Source organism: Oncorhynchus masou, chromosome 17 (assembly GCF_036934945.1).
Source record: "Oncorhynchus masou masou isolate Uvic2021 chromosome 17, UVic_Omas_1.1, whole genome shotgun sequence".
Taxonomy (NCBI): domain Eukaryota; kingdom Metazoa; phylum Chordata; class Actinopteri; order Salmoniformes; family Salmonidae; genus Oncorhynchus; species Oncorhynchus masou.
The window spans coordinates 21802828-21830307 of NC_088228.1; the positions used below are offsets into that span (position 1 = coordinate 21802828).

The 27480-nt window shown below is 43.1% G+C and overlaps 2 protein-coding genes across 2 annotated transcripts in view; both read left to right on the forward strand.

Annotated features, from left to right (window-relative positions):
- eif2b3 (eukaryotic translation initiation factor 2B, subunit 3 gamma) overlaps nucleotides 1-20732 on the forward strand; it is a 42063-nt gene extending 21331 nt beyond the window's left edge. The window contains exons 6-12 of the mRNA XM_064992738.1: nucleotides 1824-1913; nucleotides 5096-5229; nucleotides 5362-5552; nucleotides 5857-5919; nucleotides 7393-7541; nucleotides 15787-15890; nucleotides 20513-20732. Coding sequence (XP_064848810.1) covers nucleotides 1824-1913; nucleotides 5096-5229; nucleotides 5362-5552; nucleotides 5857-5919; nucleotides 7393-7541; nucleotides 15787-15890; nucleotides 20513-20565 — 784 coding nt within the window. The 3' untranslated portion in view covers nucleotides 20566-20732. The remainder of the gene's footprint in view (nucleotides 1-1823; nucleotides 1914-5095; nucleotides 5230-5361; nucleotides 5553-5856; nucleotides 5920-7392; nucleotides 7542-15786; nucleotides 15891-20512) is intronic.
- A 6117-nt stretch (nucleotides 20733-26849) lies between these two features.
- Nucleotides 26850-27480, forward strand: part of LOC135558697 (protein patched homolog 1) — a 36792-nt gene continuing 36161 nt past the window's right edge. The window contains exon 1 of the mRNA XM_064992739.1: nucleotides 26850-27390. Within this exon, the coding sequence (XP_064848811.1) occupies nucleotides 27244-27390 (147 nt within the window). The 5' untranslated portion in view covers nucleotides 26850-27243. The remainder of the gene's footprint in view (nucleotides 27391-27480) is intronic.

The window sequence follows — 27480 nt, forward strand, 5'->3', positions numbered from 1 at the left end:
TTTTCGGCCCCAGGCTGACTAGTTGCCTACCCCTGATGTAGGCTATTGTAGGCCATTTTGACTGCAGGTTTAGATTTAATTCTGTAACCAACATTATATTATCATGGTAATTTCACCAGAACACTTCAAAATAAACCCCAACAGAAATTATTCTCCACTCAATCAAAGCTTTTTAACAAGTTGGCCCCACACCTTCTGATCCTCTGAGTTTTCTTTCTTTTTCTTTCTTTTTCTTTCTTTTTTTCTTTTTCTTTCTTTCTTTTTCTTTCTTTTTCTTTCTTTCTTTCTTTCTTTCGTGAATGCCTCAGAACGATACCTGCCGCAATGCATAGTGCTGACTGTAAAGTTTGGAAGCTGTTTTTCGTGGTTCGCGCTAGGCCCCTTAGTTTCTGTAAAGATAAATCTTCACGCTACAGCATACAAAAATATTCTACACGATTCTGTGCTTCCAACTTTGTGACAACAGTTTGGGGAAGGTCCTTTCCTGTTTCAGCATGACAATGCCCCTGTGCACAAAGTGAGGTCCATACAGAAATTATTTGTGGAGATCGGTGTGGAAGAACTTGACTGGCCTGCACAGAGCCATGACCTCAATCACATCAAACACCTTTGGGATAAATTGGAACGCCGACTGCGAGCCAGGCCTAATCGCCCAACATCAGGCCCCACCCTCAGTAGTAAGCTTGTGGCAGAATGGAAGCAAGTCCCCCAGCAATGTTCCAACATTTAGTGGAAAGTGTTCCCAGAAGAATAGAGTCTGTTATAGCAGCAAAGGAGGGACCAACTCCATATTAATGCCCATGATTTTGACATGATACATTTTGAGCAGGTGTCCGTCCATATACTTTTGGTCCCTCTTTTTTATTTTTATTTATTTGTTAATGCTCTACTTTTTAACTGTATTGTTGAGAAAGGGGCTCTTAAGTAAGCATTTCATGGTAACGTGGTCTCTTGTTTTATTCGGCGTATGTGACAAATACAAATTGATTTTCATTTGAGACGCTTCCCACATCACACAGGTTGCTCTGTTCTCAGATGAATTACACTGGCCTCCAGGGCAGGACATGTCCCAAATGGCACCCTATTCTCTATATAGTGCTCTACTTTTGATCAGAGCATTATGGTGCACTACCCTTTTATACAGCAATATAAATGGAATAGAGTGCCATTTACTACAGACAGAGGCTCTATACCCAGAGCTTTGTCATGTCAATCTCAGGCTGTAAAACAATTGGGGGGTCCGCTTGTGTTGGCATCTCACCAGACTGGACACGGTTACCATGGCAGCCAGGCTTCTGGGGCAGGGCCTGCGTATGGAAGCTGGCAGGGGACAATACACAGGTGCCATGACATTCCAGGGACTTTTGTCACATGCCTTATTTTTTTGCCCTTATAGCAGATGTTCTGTTTGTTCAGTCACGTACTGCTTTCAGCAGAGTAAGTAAGAATAATGTCCGAATAAAAATCTGTATTAAAGGGTGCCATTATTTTCATTCTGTCATCTAATTAAAACAGAATTCTGAGAAGAAAACAGTGGTTTTGCTTGTGAAGATGCATGCTATCTGCTACAGGGTACTTTATGGTGTGTTGTGCCATGAACATTGAAATTGGGACTAATCCTTAATCCACCTGGGTAATAACAAAAATCCCTTCAACTCCAAACGAATTGTTAACGTATGTCATAGAACGTGCCTTTACAATTGTTCTATTACAACTACTGTGTTTTTACACAGGTATAGAGCAATGTCATGTATAACTCCCCAGCTTCTTAGTTTGAATTTGATTTGATTTACCTCCCACGTCTGCCTCTCTCTTTCATTCAGACATCCAAGGATGCACATCAAAACTGGCCTTGTGGACGCCCACCTGTACTGCCTGAAGAAGTCTGTGGTCGACTTCCTCGCTGATAACAAGTGAGGCCCTTTCACATGTTTAACTTTGGTTGCGAACTTTTGCATGTCATTGCATGTCAAATCTTTGCATGTCATCACAGATGTGTTTTTATATTAAATGTACACTGAGTGTACAAAACAGTAGACATAGACTGACCAGGTGAATCCAGGTGAAAGCTATGATCCCTTATTGATGTCACTTGTTAAATCCACTTCAATTAGTGTAGGGGAGGAGAAAAGGCTTAAAAATCCTTGTTTAACCTAAGACAATTGAGACATAGATTGTGTATGTGTGTCATTCATTGGGTTAATGAGCAAGACGAGATTTAAGTGCCTTTGAACGGGGTATGGTGGTAGGTGCCAGGCCCACCGGTTTGAATCAAGAACTGCAATGCTGCTGGGTTTTTCACGCTCACCAGTTTTCCGTGTGTATCAAGAATGGCCCACCACCCAATGGACATCCAGCCAATTTGACACAACTGTGGGAAGCATTGGAGTCAACATGGGCTCCTTGTGGAATGCTTTTGACACCTTGTTGAGTCCATGCCCCGACAAAGTGAGGCTGTTCTGAGGGCAAACGGGGGTGCAACTCATATTAGGAAGGTGGTTCCTAATGTTTTCTACACTGTGTATATCAAATAATATTTTTAAAGGTACCAATAACCATCCACATAAATGTGAATACAGTGTGTTGCTAGATACAGGTGAAATGACGAATGGCACCTTTCTTGCCAAGTTGCAAGCGTGTTGAACTGGAGTTAATATATGAACAGACTGTGACTGTGGAAAGGCTTTGAGACTGGTATGTATTCTTGTTAGGTGTTAATTTGTTTTACAATGTGCCCCTTGAGCAGTTTATTAGGCTTTTACCCCCCTTGAGCATTAGTGTCAGAGGTACACCTCAATCACAACTGTGGCGATCATCTCACTTCCTCATACTTCTTGTACTACTTCTCTTCAAGTGCAATCACTTTGGACCAATCAGAAAGTCTGTTGTTTATTGCCCATTTTAAATGTCTGGGTCACCATATATAATAGGGCCACCACCATAGATTTACTTAAAGCTTATAACATATAGATGTAATTCATAGGAGCTCTGTAGCCACCACCACCAGATCAAATGATCCATAATTGTAAAATATACATACACCTGATCATTCAAATCCAGGCCAAGCAATTCAATGCATTGTTTGATTCCTCACTTAGTTGAAATGCATCTCACTTTGATTAATGTATGTCCTATTGATGCAGCCTATATTTCTAATGGTGTTACATGAATCTACTCACATTCTCCAGCCCATACATCCTAGGCAGGTGATTTCCCCCCCCACCACCACCACCACCACCACGCCCACCACCAGCAAGACCAAAAGCAGAAGCTCCACCCTTCTACTCCTCCACCCACCCCCAGTCTAGGCCCCCAATCCCTTTATGCTTGTTAAACTGGTATTGTGAGGAGACCCAGCAGCTCCTTTAAGTGGTGTTGAAAATAAGCACAGGTGGCATTAATTGGAGAGTACATTGACTCACTAGGTCGATCCCTTTCCCTTCAAATATAAATTTTCTACCGGGGATTTCCATAAATATGCAGCAACACAGCTGCTTGTTCCTGCTGCTTCACATTGCTTTGACATATTTTAATTGAACCGTTATTTAACTAGGTAAGTCAGTTGACCGCCTACCCCAGCCAAATCCTAACCCAGAAGACGCTGGGCAAATTGTGCGCTGCCCTATGGGACTCTCAATCACGGCCTGTTGTGATACAGCCTGGAATCAAACCAGGGTCTGTAGTGACGCCTCTAGCACCTACCGCACTGAGATGCGCCACTCGGGAGCCCTATTTATTCACCAGTCCTCCTGATAGGAATATCATTTCATCTAATCTGCCGTCCAGACTCAGGAGACCCCAATACCACTACCCCCCGTTTTATTTTTATATCTCATCAAAGTAGGTTGACTTTAAATTCAGCACCCTTTTCTTTCACATTCTCCCCTTTTCCTCTTTCCCTCTCTCTTTCCCTCCCTCACTCTTCCTCTCCCCCTCTCTTCCTCTCCCCCTCTCTTCCTCTCCCCCTCTCTTCCTCTTTCCCTCTCTCTTCCTCTCCCCCTCTCTTCCTCTTTCCCTCTCTCTTTCCCTCCCCCTCTCTTCCTCTCCCCCTCTCTTACTCTCCCCCTCTCTTCCTCTCCCCCTCTCTTTCCCTCCCCCTCTCTTCCTCTCCCCCTCTCTTTCCCTCCCCCTCTCTTCCTCTCCCCCTCTCTTCCTCTCCCCCTCTCTTTCTCTCCCCCTCTTTCTCTCCCCCCCTCTCTTCCTCTCCCCCTCTCTTCCTCTCCCCCTCTCTTTCTCTCCCCCTCTCTTCCTCTCCCCCTCTCTTCCTCTCCCCCTCTCTTTCCCTCCCCCTCTCTCCTCTCCCCCTCTCTTTCCCTCCCCCTCTCTTCCTCTCCCTCTCTCTTTCTCTCCCCCTCTCTTTCTCTCCCCCTCTCTCGCTCTTCTCTCTCTTGAAGCTGCTCTGCTGCGGAGCGCTCACAGAGAAAAATGGACAGAGTAACTGTTGTTTCTTTCTCAGCATTCACATGGAAATTCTAATCTCCCTTCAAAGAAACTAAACAGAGAGTGAGGAGGAGAGATGGAGAGGGACATGGAGTGTAGTGAAGAAGTGAGGAGGAGGAGAAATTAAATTGCCTACAGGGCGTACTTGGATGTTTGAAACCTTGATTCAGCCTTATTATTTTTTACCTGTTAGGAAACCCTTGAACGTGTACATCATGAAATGATTATGGTTGTTTCTTTGTTTTCTGGTTAGCATAAAACCCTCATGAGCAGAGTTGGGCATTCAGCTTGTGAGAGTGTTCAGTACATGGAAATTAACAATGTACACTCAAAGGAATTGTCCTCCTTCTCATGCCCCTCTCCCTACTTCTATCATTTGGATTGACCATGAGGAAATATCTCGCTCAACCTACGCTGACAATTATTGCTCATAGAAATAGAATGAGTAGAATGTGCCTCCCCATTCAGGTCAATTGCCATGGTCAGATTTCTATGCCCGCTATACTAATTCTAATTCTATGTTATTACTCTTCAAATGATTTGAGGGTCAAATGTTACACACATCATGAGGGTAAAATGCACCTTTTACTTTCAGTGAATGTTCTATTTCAGCAATTCGGTAACTATTGTATTTTGTTTTGTTTTTCTCTCAAAGATCAATCTCTTCGATTCGGGGAGAGTTAGTCCCCTATCTGGTCCGCAAACAGTTCTCTAAATCCACCAACTCTCCGAAGGTCATCGATGAAACTCATCAGAACCTAAAGAAAAACGATAGCAATGTAAACTCAGGTAATGAACATTCCAAATAGAGTATGCTTGAACATTTAAGACTTTCCATAGCTAGGTTGTAACTCACTTCATGTTCATGTGCACACACACACATTCACCTGTGTGTATCTGCTGAAATATATGCGTGTGTAGAGATCCAGATCTCGTCCAGGGATGAGGAGCTGCTGCAGCTAACCCAGGAGAGGTCCTGTTGGAATGACCACCGTGGGGACATGAGCGATGCCTACCACGGAGGACGCCTACGCTGCTACGTGCACATCATGGACGAGGGAATATGTTACCGCGTCAACACGCTAGCGGCCTACATCGAAGCCAATCGCCTGGTGAGTGAGTGAAGGGACACTGTGTAGAAAATGTGACGCTCTTGGTTATTTTACAGAAACTCTAGTTTAATAGCAGGCTCTGTGACCAACATAACGCCAGAGTTGTGGGTTTGATTCCCACGGGGGAACAGTGTGAAAAAAAAAATTATATATATATATGAAAATGTACACACACTGGATAAGAACGTCTGCTAGATGACACACAAAAAAATAAAGAAATGTTCATATATTTCAATGAGGTTGATTCCTGAACATGACTGACAGTATTGCTTTATCCTCATCCATTTTCTCTCCTGTATTCCAGGCCCCTAAGCTGTTTGACGAGCCTGCAGTCCATCCATCAGCAGTGGTCTCTGAGCGCTGTCTGGTGAGTAACTACTATGACCAACAGGGAACGCACTAAGAGTTGCTCGATGGGTGGTTTTCTTAGACGTCTGGTACAATGTGGATTTTCTGACCGAGTCTGAGAGTGAGTCATTCGCAGTATTGAGAGTTTCTGGTGAGTGAGGGTGACATTAGAGTGAGTGTGCTTTGGTGAGTCACATGGTATTCTTGTTAGTTGTCTATGCTGTAGGTGTCATAGAGGATTTATGAGTAAAGCTCAATTCCGATTGGGATCCGCGATAGTCTGGCTTCCCATTGTGATATATCCCGCTGGGGACGCACAGCCCGACCTTTGCACCTCCCCAAAATGTCCAACCAACGTGGATCCGCGTACGTGGCTCTTAATCATTTGAATGTGGCAATGGTTGGATTAATTGCTTGAGCCGTGCTGAGAATTAGAAAACTATGAAAGTATATTCTAGAACACTGCTGTACGGCCATGTACGCCTTTAACTGTAGCCAACCATAACTTGATATATCTGAAACAGTCTGAATAGCGGAGCCTATATGAGCGCATTTGATGCAGATTAGGGGAGACGGGGCTATACGCTGCTGAATATAGCCTACCCACGTCGCAGTTAGAGCGGCCATTGCGCTGTTTCCTCCTTCCGCATGTTGTTGAAAGACCAAAGGGAGAGTAATATGAAGTTCGGGACACAAGTTATGCTTCTTCATAATCATAGATGAATTTAACGTGCAAATTTTTCCCCAATAAACAAATGACTTGCCTGAACACTTTGTTTATTGTCACATGCCCAACAATTCAGTAATCAATATCAGTCACGAGGCATTGTTTAGGCATTTTAGTTTGTTTGTCATTTGGCAATCTGAAACCAACCGGACCAAATGAAAGAAATGCAATGTAAAAAATTGTTGAATTCTGATTCGAACTATAGCGCAGAACTACAATGTGTGAAATCGACCTTACAGATGTAGGATCTTAATTTGATCACTAATTTGATTCCTGCAATGCAGGAAATGTTTAACTTGCAGTGTATTTGAGGTTTAAAAAGGCTTCTGAAGTTTATAATTTCCAAGTCTGAAATTACAGATTTGATTTTCCCTTACGAAAAAATGTATCAACCCCTACAAAAAAAATGTCCATTAATTATAATCCACATAATAATTCACATTTCCTGTTGCTGCAGGATTATTCTCCTGCTGTAGCAAACTGGCTCAAATTAAGGTCCTACATTTGTAGGTTGCCTCTCCATTATCTTTATGTTCAAACTGCTTTCCCAACTGTCGTACACATTTGAGTTCTAAAATATCATCTTCTCTCTTTTCTCTCATTAACAGACATATAAAGAGTAAACATTTTTACACTGGAATTTGACTCACTAATATAGCAAAGTGTGTGAAGGGATCCGAGCAAAATGTAAATTCTGCCGTGGTCTTTTCTGCTTATTATCTTTTTACTGACAACGTTCTGCCACGTCTGCCTATTGTTTGTTAGATTGGTGCAGACAGCATAATAGGAGCTTCCTGTCAGATCTCAGACAAGACATCCATCAAGAGATCGACGATCGGAATGTCCACCACTGTCAGGGAGAAGGTCAAAGTAACCAACTCCATCATCATGCATGGAGTCACCATCGAGGAGGGGTGAGTAGAGTCTACTGTATACAGATTTGGACCATTTCTACCACTGAGCCCTTACACCCAAGGACAGTCATGTTGCCAGAAAGTCACAGATGATACTTTGTGGTGGAGAGAAAGCAGTGGAAGAAACCATTATATTTCCATTTGATAAAGGCTGGGCAGTCAACTCCCTTCCCCAATTAAGCCTAGTATAGTGTTGAACCACATTAGGGGATCAAGTAGGTTTCAGAGGTCAGTGTAGAGGGAGAGAGAGGACCAAGGGGAACAAGTAGATTTCAGAGGTCAGTGTAGAGGGGGAGAGAGGACCAAGGGGAACAAGTAGGTTTCAGAGGTCAGTGTAGAGGGGGAGAGAGGACCAAGGGGAACAAGTAGGTTTCAGAGGTCAGTGTAGAGGGAGAGAGAGGACCAAGGGGAACAAGTAGGTTTCAGAGGACAGTGTAGAGAGAGAGAGAGAGGACCAAGGGGAACAAGTAGGTTTCAGAGGCCAGTGTAGAGAGCGAGAGAGAGGACAAGTAGGTTTCAGAGGTCAGTGTAGAGAGAGAGAGAGGACCAAGGAGAACAAGTAGGTTTCAGAGGCCAGTGTAGAGAGAGAGAGAGAGGACAAGTAGGTTTCAGAGGTCAGTGTAGAGAGAGAGAGAGGACCAAGGGGAACAAGTAGGTTTCAGAGGCCAGTGTAGAGAGAGAGGACCAAGGGGAACAAGTAGGTTTCAGAGGCCAGTGTAGAGAGAGAGAGAGAGGACAAGTAGGTTTCAGAGGCCACTGTAGAGGGAGAGAGAGGACAAGTAGGTTTCAGAGGCCAGTGTAGAGAGAGAGAGAGAGGACAAGTAGGTTTCAGAGGCCACTGTAGAGGGAGAGAGAGGACAAGTAGGTTTCAGAGGCCAGTGTAGAGAGAGAGAGAGAGAGGACCAAGGGGAACAAGTAGGTTTCAGAGGCCAGTGTAGAGAGAGAGAGAGGACAAGTAGGTTTCAGAGGCCAGTGTAGAGGGAGAGAGAGGACAAAGGGGAACAGGGAGGGAGGGAGGGAGATGGCTGCAGCGCGATGGGACTGACTGAGGCTTGTTTTATGTGATATGTGGGTAAAATGGAGAACTCTATGTTGACAATGTCCATTGGTGTGCAGTGAACCAGAGCATGCTTACAATGTAATACAAAAACACATAGGTGATGAATATACATGGTTAAACGTCTGGATTCTCAGCAACAACGTATTTCACTTCATCCATATAACTCACAAGTTGTTGCACAGTGAGTTGATACACTTGTGAACATATTTGCACCAAAATCGCACTTGTTTTCTACCTTGAAAGTTTCATTTTCAGCTATTTATTGTGGGTGGATTGCTGACTCTGGAAAGTACATCTACTATGAATTGGGGTTTTCAGTCTAGCATTGGGAGACATTTTTAATTAAAGTATTTTCACTCGTGCTGGTCGGTTGAAAGGATGTCCGGGCTGGTGATTTAAAACTGCAAGCATGACATGAATCGCAGGAGAGCGACCACTGAGAAGTAGAAAAGGAGTTTTAAATTCACAGATCCTCAAATCCTGGGGAAGAGCTTTGACTGGCAGAGTTAGGCTTTAGCACAGTCCCTCTTAAAGACAGGGAGGCCAGAGCCAGTGTAGGTACCCTCATGTCCCAGTTAGTGCAGAAAAAGAAAGACATGGCAATTCTTTCACAACATAAAAAAAAAATGTAAGAGGGGATTAGTAAATCCCTGGCATGTTAAAGAAGGCACTTGCATTTTTGGGCCCTTTGTTTGCATGTAGGAGGGCTTGTTTACAAAGCTAAGGATATTTGGGGGGTCGAGGGAGGCCGGCGGAAGAGGTGGGTGGTTAAAGTGGGGGGGGGGGCTCACAGCAAGGAGGAGCATAGTGTCAGTAATTAGTGGTGTTTCAGTTGGGCTTCTTTGGTGGTCTCTCTGTTTAAAACTCCAATCCTTGTAATCTCCAATTGCCATCCACCCCCCAGCCGGGTTCCCTCCCTCCTCACCCCCTCTCCCTCCAACCCTACCACCACCACCTGAATAGAATGCACTCTGTGCAACAGCAGCCAATACAAACCTGCCTGTGTGAGTGGATGCAGGGCCTAGCGTGTCAGAGGCTCATGCATGTTGCTCCTCAGCCCGCCCCACAGAGCTCAATCTGTTGGTTCCCCCAGCCCTGCTGACTAACCCTAACCCAACACCACTACCTCAGTCTTTCCAACTGCTGGTACTGAGATGTAGATGCCTCTGCCTGCCACCCAGGGTCTGGAGTTTCACTGTGACAGTCACATATGGGAAGATGAGATTAAATCCTGAATTGAGGTTAATTGATTTCCTCTTTTTATTGATGAAACTTAAACTGCACAATCAAAGGTATGAAGAAACAATTTGGAATTTTGATAATGAATAAATTTAACAGTAAATGAAGATTGGGCTGAGAATTTGAAAGATCATTGACTTCTTACCATAGAGAATTTCTACTCCACTCAAAGGAATGAGTATACTGCCAACCTAGACCCCAAACCAACCTACTGTCTGAAGTCCATTGTTTAGACTGAGCTCAGTGCTAATAATGATTACAACATGGGGGTTTATTTCGACATGGGGGTGTGCTCGGTCTCAGCTTTGATGAACTGTCTATAATGTTTCATTACTGCATGTCCTCAACAACACAAACCTGACGATATCGAATTACATGTTTGTTTTTTTAAATTTTTTTAAAAATGTTTTTACCTTTTATTTCACTATATAAGCCAGTTAAGAACAAATTCTTATTTACAATGACGGCCAAACCCGGACGATGCTGCCATATGGGACTGCTAATCATGGCCGAATGTGATTCAGCCTGGATTTAGTTTTTTTTTCATTCTTTTTTAGTATATATTTCAACCTCTTTTTTTTCATTTTCAAATTAAACTTACCTTCCGGCAACCCGCCTCAACCAATGTGATACGGATCTGCTATTTTTAGAATCTATAACTCGAACCTCCATCAGAAGCTAGCCATCAGATGCTCACCAGCTAAATAGCTACAAGCTATTTAGTCATCGTTAGGCACTGCTAGCGGCCTTTACCTTTAGCTCAGACACCAGAAGCTTTTAGCCTGGATAATACCCGCCAGTCTGCACAGCACGATATCAACCCTGAGCATACCAGACTGCTTTTCTCCACTACATCACCAGATTCCTGCCGTAAGCTCTGGACCATTACTTCAGATCATCGCAACTAGCGAGCTGCTACTGAGTGTCCCAGCCCTGAAGCTAGCCTTGAGCCAGTGGACCCTATGATCACTCGGCTACACAGATGATGCCTCCCGGACTCTTCACTAACACGACTAGAAGCCACTACATCACCGGATTCCTGTCGTAAGCTCTGGACCTTTGCATCACATCATCGCAGCTAGCTGCTACTGAGTGACTATAGTGGCTAACGCCCTTGTCCCGAAGCTAGCACAAGTTAGCCTCAAGCCAGGAGCATCTCCCGGCCTGCAAACTTAACTACTTCAGCTACAATACCTCTTTTGCCAATTGGCCTGGACCCTTTGTCGAAATGGAGCCCCGCCGATCCATCACGACAGGTTTGCCGATGTAATTCCGCCCGTTGTGTCCTCAACCGGCCTTTGCCAGACGTCGGTGAAGATGCTTCTGCTAGCCCCGGCCTGCAATCTTTATGAACGCTGTGTCTCCCGCTTGCTAGCGCAGTAATGACTACCTAACGGCTTCCCTGTTTCATCTATTGCTGTTCACTGGACCCTACCTGGCTACATAGCTGATGCCTGCTGAGCTGTTTTCATTCATCACGGTACTCCATTTTGTTTATTTTGTTTATCTGTCGGCCCCAGCCTCGAACTCGGGCCTTGTGTGTAGTTAACTGACACTCTCTGCTCATTCATTGCCATTTTACCTGTTGTTGCTGTCTTAGCTAATTAGCTGTTGTAGTCTTATCCATTGTTGTCTTAGCTAGCTCTCCCAATCAACACCTGTGATTGCTTTATGCCTCTCTCTAATGTCAATGTGCCTTGTATACTGTTGTTTAGGGTAGTTATCATTGTTTTATTTTACTGCGCCCCTAGCCCCGCACACTACGCCAACCCTGATGTCCTTGCTGTGTCTGAATCCTGACTTAGGAAGGCCACCAAAAATTCTGATATTTCCATCCCCAACTACAACTTTTTCCTTCAAGATGGAACTGCCAAAGGGGGAGGAGTTGCAATCTACTGCAGAGAGAACCTGCAACGTTCTGTCATACTTTCCAGGTCTATGCCCAAATAGTTTGAGCTTTTAATTAAAAAAATGATTCTCTCCAGAATTAAGTCTCTCACTGTTGCCTTCCTGTTATAGATCCCCCCCTAACCTCCCAGCTGTGCCCTGGACACCATAGATAGGTGAATTGATTGCCACCTATCTTCAGAGTTTGTTCTGCTAGGTGACCTAAACTGGGATATGCTTAACACCCCGGCCATCCTAATATCCAAATACACCTCTGCTGTTTTCAATCAGGATCTCAGCGATCACTGCCTCATTGCCTGCATCCGTTATGGGTCTGCGGTCAAACGACCACCCCTCATCACTATCAAACGCTCCCTAAAACACTTCTGCGAGCAGGCCTTTCTAATCGACCTGGCCCGGGTATCCTGGAAGGATATTGACCTCATCCCTTCAGTAGAGGATGCCTGGTTGTTCTTTAAAAGGAATTTCCTCACCATCTTAAATAAGCATGCCCCTTTCAAAAAATGTAGAACTAAGAACAGATATAGCCCTTGGTTCACTCTAGACCTGACTGCCCTTTGACCAGCACAAAAACATCCTGTGGCGTACTGCATTAGCATTGAATATTCCCCGCGATATGCAACTGTTCAGGGAAGTCAGGAACCAATACACACAGTCAGTTAGGAAAGCAAAGGCTAGCTTTTTCAAACAGAGATTTGCATCCTGCAGCTCTAGCTCCAAAAGGTTCTGGGACACTGTAAAGTCTATGTAGACTAAGAGCACCTCCTCCCAGGCTAGGAAACACTGTCACCACCGATAAATCCACGATAATCGAGAATTTCAATAAACATTTCCACCTGGCTACCACAACCCTGACCAACAGCTCCACACCCCCCGCAGCTACTTGCCCAAGCCTCCCCAGCTTCTCCTTCACCCAAATCCAGATAGCAGATGTTCTGAAAGAACTGCAAAACCTGGACCCGTACAAATCAGCTGAGCTAGACAATCTGGACCCTCTCTTTCTAAAATTATCCGCCGCCATTGTTGCAACCCCTATTACTAGTCTGTTCAACCGCTCTTTCGTATCGTCTTAAATTCCTAAAGAGTGGAAAGCTGCCGCAGTCATCCCCCTCTTCAAAGGGGGTGACACAAAGGGGGTGACACTCACTGACCATTTCAAATCACACCGTACCTTCTCCGCTGTGCAATCCGGTTTCCAAGCTGGTCACGGGTGCACATCAGCCACGCTCAATGTACTAAACGATATCATAACTGCCATCGATAAAAGACAGTACTGTGCAGCCATATTCATCGACCTGGCAAAGGCTTTCGACTCTGTCAATCACTGTATTCTTATCGGCAGACTCAACAGTCTTGGTTTCTCAAATGACTGCCTCACCTGGTTCACCAACTACTTCTCAGACAGAGTTCAGTGTATCAAGTCGGAGGGTCTGTTGTCCAGATCTCTGGCAGTCTCTATGGGGGTACCACAGGGTTCAATTCTCGGGCCGACTCTTTTCTCTGTATGTATCAATGATGTCGCTCTTGCTGCGGGTGATTCCTTGATCCACCTCTATTCAGACAAAACTATTCTGTATACATCTGGCCCTTCTTTGGACACTGTGTTAACAAACCTCCAAAGAAGCTGCAATGCCATACAACACTCCTTCCGTGGCGTCCAACTGCTCTTAAACGCTAGCAAAACTAAATGCATGCATTTCAACCGATCGCTGCCCTCACCCGCCCGACTAGCATCACTGCTCTGGATGGTTCTGACTTAGAATATGTGGACATCTAGAAATACCTAGGTGTCTGGCTAGACTGTAAATTCTCTTTCCAGACTCATGTTAAGCATCTCCAATCCAAAATTAAATCTAGAATCGGCTTTCTATTTCGCAACAAAGCCTCCTTCACTCACACTGTCGAACATACCCTCATAAAACTGACCATCCTTGACTTCGCCAACACTCTCCAACACTCTACTCAGCAAACTGGATGCAGTCTATCACAGTGCCATCCGTTTTGTCATCAAAGCCCCATATACCACTGCGACCTGTATGCTCTCGTCGGCTGGCCCTTGCTACATATTTGTCGCCAGACCCACTGGCTCCAGGTCATCTATAGGTTTTTGCTTGGTAAAGCTTCGCCTTATCTCAGCTCACTGGTCACCATAACAATACCCACTCGTAGCACACGCTCCAGCAGGTGTATCTCACTGGTCATCCCCAAAGCCAACACTTCCTTTGGCCACCTTTCCTTCCAGATCTCTGCTGCCAATGACTGGAGCAAATTTCAATAATCGCTGAAGTTGGAGACTTATATCTCCCTTGCTAACTATAAGCATCAGCTATCTGAGCAACTCACCGATCGCTACAGCTGTACACAGCCCATCTGTAAATAACCCATCCAACTACCTACCTCATCCCCATATGGTTTTTATTTACATTTTTTGCTCTTTTGCACATCATCACCTGCACATCTATCACTCCAGTGTTAATTTTCTAAATTGTCATTACTTTGCTACTTTGGCCTATTTATTGCCTTACCTTTTTACTCCATTTGCACACACTGTATATAGATTTTTCTATCGTTATTGACTGTACTTTTGTTTATCCCACTTGTAACTCTGTGTTGTTTTTTATCGCACTGCTTTGCTTTATCTTGGCCAGGTCGCAGTTGTAATTGAGAACTTGTTCTCAACTGGCCTATCTGGTGAAATAGAATATATAGAATAATTTGAACCAGGGACTGTAGTGACGCCTCTTGCACTGAGATGCAGTGCCATAGACCGCTGCGCCACTCGGGAGCACACACGAGGTAGAGGCTGGTGTTGTTCTTCAAAATGCATGCTCAGTCTTTCCTCTAGGTTTTCTTTTAGCAGCGCTGGTAACTGTTGTGTGGGATTTGGGGCCGGGTTGTTCAGGTGTTTCTGGATCAATAGGGTCTTAGGTTGTGGGCGGTGTGGTAATGGCTGTGGTCAGCTCGTTTGTGCGGCTTAAATTGTTTCCTGCAGTTTGATACATTTTTCCATGGAGCTGAGAGGAAATTGTGCAGTGTGAACTAATTTCCTGCAATTCTATGCATTTTGCCATGGCTAATTCTATGTTCTTATGCTCAACCATTCTAACTAACCAATGGGAAACCCAATCAGGCCTCTTGGGCATGTGCCCTGCCTGCCCCACCAGTAATCCAGCCATGACCAAAATAGTAATTTAATCTAAATCATTTTCTATTTTCACACTGTCTAGCATTTTGTTTTACTTCTGAAAGATTATAATAAAAAATATATGTCAATGATCTTTTCTGCATACTTTGTCTAGTTTTAGTCATTTTAAGTTTAGACTGAGTGCATTTTTCCATAAATAAAATAACTGGTGTGGCGGCAACAATGAATGAATACAGGGGAAACACGGATGCTAATCCAGTCTCTTTAGGAACATTAAACAAGACAGCTGAAAACTCTGAGGGATCATGTTTCCTTTTAAGGGGGGTCAGAGGCAGGAAAGGACAAGGACCTCCCTCAGCTGGGCAATTAGCTGAAGACATGAAAGAGAAGTGTTCATTGTAAATATGTTCTTCTTCCACTCTGAAAAAAAAACCTGGCCTGGCCCAGGCATGTCAAGTAAACATCAAACTGGGCAAATAAAGTTATACAGTTTTTATAGTGCCAAAGTGATCCCTGGAAAGTGTGTGTGTGTGTGTGTGTGTGTGTGTGTGTGTGTGTGTGTGTGTGTGTGTGTGTGTGTGTGTGTGTGTGTGTGTGTGTGTGTGTGTGTGTGTGTGTGTGTGTGTGTGTGTGTGTGAGCCTGTGCAGTTTAAAGCAGCCACAGACAACGGGACAATGTTACTGTTCATCCAGAAAACGGCCTCCTTGAAATTGGAGTAGATGTTTAAACAGTACATAAAACCAGGATCTTGACTGTGTTATTTCAGTGTCCACTGGCCAGAAATCAACTCTGCTGCGATGTCTTCACAGATACCCACAAGCTGCACAGTGTGATAATGTACTAGTTCTTAAGGGGTACTGACAGTTGATGCTGCTCTGTGTTTGTTCTACAGGTGTAACATCCAGGGCAGTGTGATCTGCAGTAATGCTGTGATTGGTCGAGGTGCAGACATCAAATACTGCCTGGTGGGGAGTGCCCAGCGCATAGAGCCAGATGGTGAGCATACTACTGCCTCACCTCACCTTGCTATCACACACAGTCCCACTCCCCTCTACTCTAACTAGCAGCAGTAGATTCCAGTGCCCCAAAATATCCCAGGTTTTCCAGAAATCCTGTTTGGTAGATTCCCCAAATCAGGAGAGAATAAGTAGGAAATCCAGGAAACTTTCCACTGGGATTTCTGGAAAAAAAATGGGAGTTTGAGAAAGGTACCTGAATTTGCGTCCCTCAACGGGCAGAAATGACACATGCTACAAGTCATGTAGTATTGTATCCAAAAGGAATGTTCCAAAAGTAGAAATTGGGATTATTGGGTGTGAACTTGTGTGGGTCAATGTTTATGTGACTGGGTGAATGTGTGTGTGGCGCGCGCCTGCGTGTGCCATGTGTTTTATTCTCCTTCTTAAAGCGCATTTAAACCTAACCCTATTTTTGGAATATTCTTAATCCCCTTGTCCATAGTCCTTGATCAAGCTGGGGGGTTGTGTGTGTGTTCCTGTGTGTTTGTATGTTTGTGTGTGTTTTGGGGATTGTGGGGGTGGGGGGAAGGGTGTCTGGTGGCTGTTGTATTCCGGGTGGTCCTGGCCTGGTCTCTAACCTCTCCATCAATGACACTGTCAGGGGCGCCCCTAAGATGTCCAAGGCCTGCTCAGCCTAATTGACTGAACAACAGGGTGTTGCTACACCATGGCCCCCTGCACCAAATACTGCAACATTTACCTCCCTCCCAACCGACCCCCTTCCACCCTGCCCATCCAACTTCCCAGCCAGTTATGGTTATCGGAGTGCGACTGGACCTGATTAGCCTGCCATAACCTGGAAAGCACTGGCTTATGGAACGGCTCCCAGAAATCCCAAATTACAAGCTAGATCCTTGTACTTCCCATACACTCAGCCCCCCAGCCCAGCATCCACCCCCATCCCCCTCCCTCGCCACCAACACCACCTAACTCCTATAAGCTTAAAGCACAGCACAGCAAGAGAGCACAATTCAAAGATAGCCCCTGAAAAAAGGCTAACAGAGTGCCACAGAGCAGAGGTTAATGTAACCTATCATTATAAAAGCATCACTTATAATAACTGCCATAAAGTCTCGAAATAGCCCGGAGGATGCCAACAACCGTTCTCTTTTAAGTTCTGAAGTCAAAAGCACTTTGACTCATCATATCAAAGTGCCAAGTTCCCCTTCAATTTGAATAGTTTAATCTTAATGATATAAAAAGTACTGTTATTTTCTTTCTTCTTACATGATATGGATAATTAAGGCCAAATTAATGTTAAACCTGAACTTTGCCTTCGCCGTAAGGTTGGATAGTGCTTAGATACAGCCTTCTCTACTATAGTGACTGTCTCGGATTGATATACTAACATTTAGTTTTGAAGTAAAAGGTATTTATTTTCCCTTTCAATCTGGCTTCACAGGGTGGTCCTATTCATGGCTATCCATCAGACATACAGCTTTGACTTCTATCACCCCAAGCTATTGGCCCACTGTGTATACATACATATTACATGCATACTGTGAACAGTGGGCTCTCTTTTACAGAAATGATATCCATATGAAACAAAGAGCAGTTGCTTTATATGTAAATCCCCTGAAGCAGTTGCTCCTCACGGGCTCAGTTTGCTTCTGAACACCATCCGTATCAGGTGGGTTGCCTCTCTCGTCAGAGGATAAATGAGGAGTATGACTGGTAAAAGAATTATGCCTCCACTCATAAAGAAGTTAGATGGAAGTGTCTGTGGAGAGAGAGAGAGACCACCCTGTCAGGCAGCTACAGACAGACAGACAGACAGACAGACAGACAGACAGACAGACCAGACCAGACCAGACCAGACAGACGTCTTCTGACTGCACAAGCAGTCAGGTGGCGGTGGGACTCTGCAGGTGGTTGCTGCTGCTTCATAAAGAAAGAAGACTGTTCTCCATGCTTCAGGGAGACAGATATGCTCTTCCTCCTCCCCTCCTCTCCCTCACAAATACACTGCTCTCCTGGTGTTTCATGCTCTGTTTCTCTTTCCTCCTAACTTTGAATGCAAAAACAGAGCCTTTGTTCGGATTCCTTCACACTAAAATGTATTTTTATGGATCATGAATCACTTTCCCCGGTTTAGTTTGGATTAGCTTTTTTGCTCCGGATGGATAGCAGGCTCTCCTCAGGTTTGTCTCAATAGGCTGTTAGGCATCACCCTTATGTGAGGGAAAGAATCATCTGCGTTCATCTTGTTTTTCTCTTGAAATCCTGATCCATCTGTCATTGAGAGGGAAAGTGTCGAAATCCTAGAAATGTGTATGATTTGGCACATGGTGAAAATATACAGTGCCTTGTAAAAGTATTCAAAACCCTTGGATTTATTCCCTTTACTGTGTTACAATGTGGGATTAAAATGGATTCATTATGCTTTTTGTTTTGTTCAACAATCTACACAAAATACTCTTGTCAAAGTGGAAGAAAAATCATATTATTTTCAAGAGAAATTAAATTACTAAAATGTCGTTACATAAGTATTCAGTTCCCTGAGTCAATACATGTTAGAAACACCTTTGGCATCGATTGTAAAGCTGTGGATCTTCTTGGGTAATTCTATAAAAGCTTTACACACCTAGATTGTGCAATATTTGCCCATTTATTCTTTTAACAATTCTTCAAGCTCTGTCAAGATGTTGGGGATCATGGCTAGACAGCAAGTCTTAACAGATTTTCAAGCAGGTTTAAGTCAAAACTGTAACTTGGCCACTCAGGAACATTCACGTTCTTCTTGGTAAACAACTTGTTTAGATTTAGCCTTGTGTTAGGTTATTGGTCTGCTGAACGGTGAATTCCTCTCCTAGTCTCTGGAGTAAAGCAAACTGAAGCAGGTTTTCCTCTAGGATGTTGCATGTGCTTAGCTCCATCCCGTTTCTTTTTATCCTGAAAAAGTATTTGCCGATGTCAAGCATACCCATACCATGATGCAGCCACCACCATGCTTGAAAAGGAGGCATTTACTCAGTGCCGTGTTGGATTTTCACCAAACAAAAAGTGTTACGCAACCAGCGAAGTGTCTTCCTTTGCTGGTTGCATACAAGATACATATTTTTGTAAATTCTGTACATTTGTCTTCTTCTTTTCACTCTGTCATTTAGGTCATTAGCGTTGACTCACTACAATGTTGTTGATCTCTCAGTTTTCTCCCATCACAGCCATTAAAAAAGGTAGCTGTTCTAAAAGCACCATTAAAACTGGGTGGTTCTAGCCCTGAATGTTGATTGGCTGATAGCCATTGTATATCAGACCGTATACTATGGCTATGACAAAATATGTATTTTACTGCTCTAGTTACATTGTTAACCAGTTTATAATAGCAATAAGCTTCCTCAGGGGTTTGTGGTATATGGACAATCTCAACGTCAACAGTGAAGAGGTCGACACTGGGATGCTGGCCTTCTAGGCAGAGTTGCAAAGAAAAAAACATCTCAGACTGGCAAATAAAAAGAAAAGATTAAGATGGGCAAAAGAACACAGGCACTGGACAGAGGAACTCGGAAGGCCAGCATCCCGGAGTTGCCTCTTCACTGTTGGCGTTGAGACTGGTGTTTTGCGGGTACTATTTAATGAAGCTGCCAGTTGAAGACTTGTGAGGCGTCTGTTTCTCAAACTGGAGACACTAATGTACTTGTCCTCTTGCTCAGTTGTGCACTGTGGCCTCTCACTCCTTTTTCTATTCTTGTTAGAGCCAATTTGCGCTTTTCTGCGAAGGAAGTAGTACACCGCGTTGTATGAGATCTTCAGTTTTTTGGCAATTTCTTGCATGGAATAGCCTTCATTTCTCAGAACAAGAATAGACCGAGAAGTTTCAAAAGAAAGTCTTTGTTTCTGGCCTTTTTGAGCCTGTAATCGAACCCACAAATGCTGATGCTCCAGATACTCAACTAGTCTAAAGAAGGCCAGTTGTATTGCTTCTTTAATCAACACATTTTTCAGCTGTGCTAACATAATTGCAAAATGGTTTTCTAATGATTAATTAGCCTTTTAAAATTATCTTTTTGGATTAGCTAACACAATGTGCCATTGGAACACAGGAGTGATGGTTGCTGATAATGGGCCTCTGTGCGCCTATATAGATATTCCATTAAAAAATCAGCCGTTTCCAGCTACAATAGTCATTTACAACATTAACAATGTCTACACTGTAATTCGGATCAATTTGATGTTATTTTAATGGACAAAAGAATCTGCTTTTCTTTTTCTTTTTAAACGTGCATTTCTAAGTGACCCCCTAACTTTTGAACGGTAGTGTACATAAAAAAATCTTCCGCTTTGACAGAGTATTTTGTGTAGATTGTTGACAAAAGAAATTACAATTACATCCATTTTAATCCCACTTTGTAACACGAAATGTGAAGACATCCAAAATGTCTGAATACTTTTGCAATGCACTGCATACTTTTTGTCTGAGTTGAGCATGTTAACTGCCTTGTGACTTAATTTCTGCTTGAAAAGTACTTCAAAGACCAGAACTTGACTTCAGTTTATCGAACACTGTTCCATCTCAAATACTAGGTTCTACGGAAGAACAAAAGTTCATAATCTTCTAACTCAAATGTCTAATTGTGAGAGGTTTCTTCTCACCTGTAGCTGAAAGGACTAACGAGGTGATCGTTGGAACTGACCAGCTGATGGAGATCTAGACAAGGGGGAAGACTGACTGATGGAACAACGCCTTATTGACCGATCCAACAGACCAGAGCAGTGAGGCAAACTAACTGACCACCAGGCAGTTCCACACATCACCCCACCATCTCCATTGTCTTTTTTTACATTGTGTCCAAATAAAAGCAATTTTATTTATCCCAAGGATCAGTTTGTGGTGTTCTTTGTGTGAGTCTTGTCTGTTATTTCTGGGTGATTCTATAATGCTTTGTTAAGTGTTTGTTCGGTCCGTGTGTTGTCGTCTACACACACATTTCTTCACACGACTATACAGCCTGGTAGTCTGTGTCTATGCCGTGTGGTGCAGCAGAGGACCAGAGCAGCACATTGGGGTTAAGTTTATTTGTACACAAAAATGGTGGGCTGGACCACCCAGTGAGATCTCATCAAGTAACACATAATCCCTCCCACGTTCACAAACTGATAGAAATTTAGGAGTTGGTCTCTTGACTTTTTTTCTTTGCTGTCAAAGATTTATTACATTCTTTCGCCAGCGCATTTCTTAAATTACAGGTCTGAAGTTCCATAGTCACAAACGACGACAGATCTCCAGGAAGGTGCTCCGTCTGTCGTGTGATTTACAGTGGCCTGCTTCATATTGTGTCCGTGACCAATAGTCATTTATCGTCATTGGCAGAGTAATTATGTTGTCTGTCTTTTCTCTTCTTTTGTTTTTGCCGTTAGTGATGCTCGAATAACTAAACTTTCAACTCACTTTTGCTTTTTTATTTTCTTTATACAGACAGTAGATTTAAGTCCCGATACAAAAGTTATTGTAAAATCTTCGAAGGACTCCTTTTTTGTGGCCATTTAAAGACTTGCATACGCAGATAAATGTTAACATAAATTAAAGATAATGTTATTTTCATTCTTCTTCCTGCTTTAACCCTTTCTGCAGCCTCTGACCTTAGAGCATCAAGTCCAATTTATGAGATGTGGCGCATGGGTTGTTTTTTAAAGCCAGGTTTGTATATTTATACAGCAGCCAACTCCCAAGTCCTTGTGGCTGTGTTAGTTAGGTTAGGAGTTAACCAGCTCTATGTTCAGTGTCAGTCCCCACCTCTCTGGTCCGAATGTGGCAGATGCTTGTGTTTTCCAGGGTTCGGGATCAGATGTCATCCAACAGATCATATATCAGCTCTCGTCTCTGGGTTAGTCTCCATAGGGCTATTTGTTACTATGATAAAACATGTCCCACCACCATGGACAGACTATAAAGGATGAAATTAATTAGAGTGGTCACTCAACAGTTTGGGAACTTTTTCAAAGTGATGAAAAGAAATTGAATGTTTAATGTCTTCTAGATGTACCACTGCTATTTTTTATGATTGTTGATTTCCTCTGTCCACACCTCCGTACCTCTGTGTCAGCTCAGCTGCATGGCTAGCCGTGAACGTTGGCAGGCTCTAATCCAAATAAAGATACTAATGTTAACAGGCAGGCAGTGGTGTAATGTGCCTTTGGCAGTTGCAGGAAGTAGTGTAAGTGCAGTGGTCCTTGTGAAGCCAATGGAGACGACATGTAGACAGTAATATAAATACTGTCCAGGAGCTGGTCCAAGAGGCTGTGTCCCAAATGGCACCATATTCCCCATTTTAGTAGTGCAGTAAATAAATCTGTATAGGGATTAGGGTGCCATTTGGGACTCTCTCCAGGCGAGAGAGCTGGTTGACATCCGTCCTTGTGGAGGAGTACCCTGCCCTGGCTTCCAGGCCAAATGGGTGCTGGTCAAACTGACCAAATGACATCTAGGGGGAAAGGGAAGAGAAGCTCTGCTCCAAGGGAGGAGTGTGTGTGTGGTGGGGTGGAGTTTGGGACTTTTGGGGTGGGTGGTTTTGGGGCTGGAGGGCTGAGCATGTTGGAGGGTGAGAGACTGGCTAGGCCACCCAAGTGGCAAAAACCAGCATGTCTGTTGCTGACCTCTACACATTAACAGAACACTTCCTCAATTTGTCTTCTCTGTTCTTGAGGCACAAACTAATTTCCTCCCTTTTTTGCAGCCCTACCTTTTGAGACACTGCTGCGTCCCCCATGCCTCCGTTCAACCCTCACGCCCACCTCAACGCACAGAAGCACACACACACAGTGTCTTTTTAAGCAGCTCAACAGAAATAACACTTGCTTATGCTACTTTAACAAAGGGTGTGGGGGGGGGGGGATCCATGTATAGTATAATAACCTATAGGAACGTGAGGCACACCAACTCCGATATATCTCAGTAGTAAACCACCATGGCTTTCAGCTAGCTAAACAAGCTGTGCAGCAGGTTAGAGGTATGATAAATGATTTGCACCACAGTCAGCAGACCAGACAAAGCCATGTTGGGCCATGTGCACAGGTTTTGTCACCAGTTAATGTATTTAATTGAGTCTGTCAGACAGTCTGGCAACCGGCTATTTTTATTTAGTGTTGCCAGATTAAATGCATTCCCCTGTGTGATATGTTTTCTTTTATGGACGCAAAGCTCTTCTGGGTGATTGAACTGTTCCCGTCAGATGATATATGATACATACTCTTTGCTTATGTGTCCCAGTTTGTAGTTTTTAACTTGCAAAGACCAGAGCAGTGCATAATTTCATATTATGTTTCAATGGTTCATGATGCAATGATGTCACAGAGCACTGACTACACATGTCAATGCATTTTATTTGTAGTCTGTTCTCCTCGCTTTCTCTCAATTCAACCCCAACCCACCTCACAATATAGGTACATAATAGGTAGATACATAAATGATAAGTTGATGAGAGACCCATAAACAAAGTTTGATTCTGCCATCGTTGCCACCTGCCAAAGTCTGACAATACCTCTTTAAGGGAACCAGACCATTCATTACATGACAAAGGGGGAAAGAAATACATGATCATAATGAATCGTATCTCTGGCTGTGTGGCAGGTCTCTTCTTTTAAAGACATCCCTTCAATACTTACATGTACACGTCATTCTGCTACAATGCACCTTTTGGCTTACCAATACTTAAGAAAGCCCTTCGTAAACATTCATTAAACATGCGCTCAATGAATATTGGTTTGGTTCGCTGTGTCTTTTTGTTGCTTCAATCACCAGCAGTGAAAAGATTTCTTAAGAGTAAATGATAGAAGTTAACAGTACCTAAGAATAGAGGATGACCTAAGAATAGGTCCCTCCATGGATTGTACACATATTTGTGCTGCGTGCTTATTACTGTGTAAATATACTACTGCTATTACTTGTAATACTGTTGCACTGTTATCATTACGGTTTGGCACTTGTTGATTCAAATAAATGATTGTGATATGTTTTGGTTATTGATTTATTCAAACCTGAAATCCATTTAGTTAATAGTGATTGTAATCGATTGTAATGGGTTCTGTTTGGACAAATATTGTTTAAAAGTGGACAAATGTGGGTTGAAGGTGGAATTAGTGCACTCTTTATGGAATTTATCTGTTGCAATAACGTAAAATAAATTGAACTTAAATCAGTGGTATTCAAAGTCGGGGTCGCGACCCCTAGTGGGTTTGGGGGGAACTGCAGTGGGATCACCAATTATTTTTGGAACAAATCAAGAGTACTGATTATTGTATGGGACTATATTCCATGTTTTTGGGAAAGTTAATTAGAAAATTCAATTTTATTGAGTAAGTGTATTTATTGGTTTCTTTTCATTTTGATAAGAGATGAAAATGCAATGAATTGAAGGATATTTGTTAATGTCAAAGTCTAAATGTACTGATTTTAAGGTGTCATTAGATTTGGGGTGGGTGGAGTGAGAAATTCTTTGGGGAAAAATCTGGTCCCCAGAAATGTTGGCAGAAAAATGTGGTCCCTGCTGAAAAAGAATACCTTATACCATGTTGAACATTGTAATTGTTCTGGTTACCAGAATGCTGTATTCACACATCATAGCAATGAAGTTATATGTAGCCTATCAGCCATATGAAGTTACAAGTAGTTGCACGATTGTTAAAAAAAAAATGGAAATTAATGTATCTACAAAACTAAAGTTACTTTTGTTGACTTTCATATGATGCACAAAAATTGCCGATATGCCAAGTTCTACCCTTATGGGTTGGTTTCCTGGACACATATTAAAGGCATGGACACCAGTAGAGTTTGCCAGCTGAGAGTACTTAGCACCTCTGAACAGAGTACCGCTCCAGACTTAATTTGCTGGCATAATTTGCCAACCAAGTGAAAACTGTCCGAAAATGTCAGCAGTCAGATACCTACCGGCAGGTGGTCCCTTAAACACACCGGGCCAAACAGAAGGCGAAAGAATTGCAGATGAACGGCAGATCAACATTAGGTGTGGTGTGTGCAGTCCCTAAGACTAGTCCTGGACTAAAAACCTATTTCAAGGGAGAATACCCATTGAACATGCTTTTTAGTCCAGGAATATGCTTAAGCTGTGTCCACTTTGCAATTGCACATACAGAACCGGGGCTAGGCAGGCAGGCCAGGGCCCGAGAGGGAGTGGTTTATATTGGGGAGATATCTGGACAGCGCATGGTCATCTCTGGGGTTTATTTATTCAAGGCCTCTAGACCTCGGACCAGACCTCCCTCAGTTTGTTAGGCTTCAAGGGGCCCCTTACCACACAGGGCAATTCCTCACATTCCATATTAGCTCCAATTTCCAGTTGCCTTTTCCCCTCATCCAATTGAACAAATTGAGTAACTAGCTGATCTCTAGTACCACCCCTGTATGCCACCATGATATGAATATCCTTTCCCACTCATCTCTGTCCACACTCACACACAGTATGTAGGCTAGACCTGGAGTCTGAGGTTTGCATTGAATTAAATCAAAAATCCCCTACAGTATGTAACGTTGTGTATGTATACTGATATAGTTGCAATTATACATGTATGCTTGTCAAGTATCACACTTCTCTTTTTTTAAGTCAGTCTAAATCAAATTGCCAGTCCAATGGTCATCTTGAAGGCCTGGGTTGAAAGCTACATGTTATCCACCAACTGAAATGTTTTTTATAAATTGGCCAAAGGATGCGTAAGACAACAAGAGAGTATGTCTCAGTCATGTAGGTGTGTGCTAATCTATTTAAATGTGAAGTCATTCTCTTCACAGTTTTTGAACAATGTACAAGATGAAAGGATTGTAGAGCTGGAAGGAAATACCCTTAATGGTTCCATAAAGTGTCAACTATTGCTGTTGTTACACATCCAAAGTGCAAGTAGCAGGTTTATTTAACTTATCAGCAGTTTGTTGTCCCATCTTGATTGTTATGTATGCCAACCATAATCATTTGTTGGCATTTAATTTTCTGTAATAAAGTGGTTATCAAGACAAGTGCATGGGGTTTTTTTCACTCCTGACTGCATTTATTTATTCAATAGAGCACAAATAATCTATACTTTATATTGCTTTTGTGCAGGCCTACACCATTCCTGGTGTATACATGTCTTACATTCACTCTATAATAAACTATATTGCCTTCAGACTCAGGTAAACAAAGTTAGACTGAAGTACTTGACAGTAGGCTGTGACAGAGGAAACCAATAACTACCTGGCAATAGTAGGAGGGTCTGCTCAAACCCTGTTAGAAGTGAAATGCCCTACACCAGGGCAAGTAGAACCTGCAGCTGTCAATGTTGAAGACCAACACCACACACACTCATCACAGCTGTTTGGTAAACTGCACAGCACAGTGGAATTAAACATGTCAGTAAATCCTTAGCAATTAGTTGTAGATAGACACAACCCCTGCACACACAATACAGTACCAAACAGAGTATATCTTGTTTAATGAAATAGTGAGATTTATATAGGCCAAAGTCAAGCAAAGGAATTCACTTTGAAGGTGTGCACCATAGTCTGAGAGTTAAAATTTGTTTAAACCATTTTTAAAAGTAACATTGAATGTTTTACAGTTAACACTTGTTTTACTTTATAGAGTTGAAAACTCTCCTGCCAATAAATAAGGCTAGTTTAGTACACAATTTAGACTATTCAGTCCCTTGTATTTATGTGTGAGAAACTACTCGATTAATTTCTACTTTTATTTATATCCGACTCTGGATTAAAAAATAAAGTGTCTGTTTTATCAATAGATGGCATGTGTGATTGCTTCTTATAACCGAGATAAGGCAATTGGGAGTGTGCAGAACAGCGCAGGCAGCAGTGTGCTGAGTTTATTGAAAGAGTTCCTCTCTCTGACGCCCCCTCGCTCTCCCCCTCCCCTCGATTTGAAGGGCTGCCTGGGTGGTCTCCCCCTCTCTCTACTTTGGTGAGCTGTTGCTTAGCAGCTAATAATAGGAGATGTTTGCAAAGTAATTTGCCTCTTCCTTGGCCAATGAGAACCAGAGCACTTTTCCATCAAACCACCCTTTTCAGGATTTGCAGAGGGGCTAACTTCTCCAAATGTTACTGCTACGGGATCAGAGGCAGACTTAGAGATCTGATCGAGACGTTCCTACTTCGAAACGTTGTTTTATAAGCTATTAGGACGGATGAAGACTGAAGGATCTATACGGATTTGGGCACATAATGTTGGGATGGAGTTGCAAGACTTTGGCTCAAGGAAAGACTAGAATATATTATCCAAACTTTTACCCGGTGGATGCGCTAGTATTCTATCTTGGATTATTGTCGCTTTTGCTGAACTCGCACTGTTTCTCTCTTGCTTTGCTCTGTGCTTTGTTTTCTTGTTTGGACTATGGCCTCGGATCCCAGAGTCCCAGGGGCCGGTGTTTTTGGAGATTTACCCCCGAATTATATGCGTTCCCCGCCGCCAGTAAACTCAGATCTTCTCCGGAGACCCAGCTACTGCCACGCTGCTTTCGCATTAAAACAGATTTCTAAGGTGATGAAATGCTTTCGATGGAATATGCTTAATGTTTCATTCATCGTCTCTGTGAATGAGTGTTATGTTCTGGTATTTTTGCGGAAACTG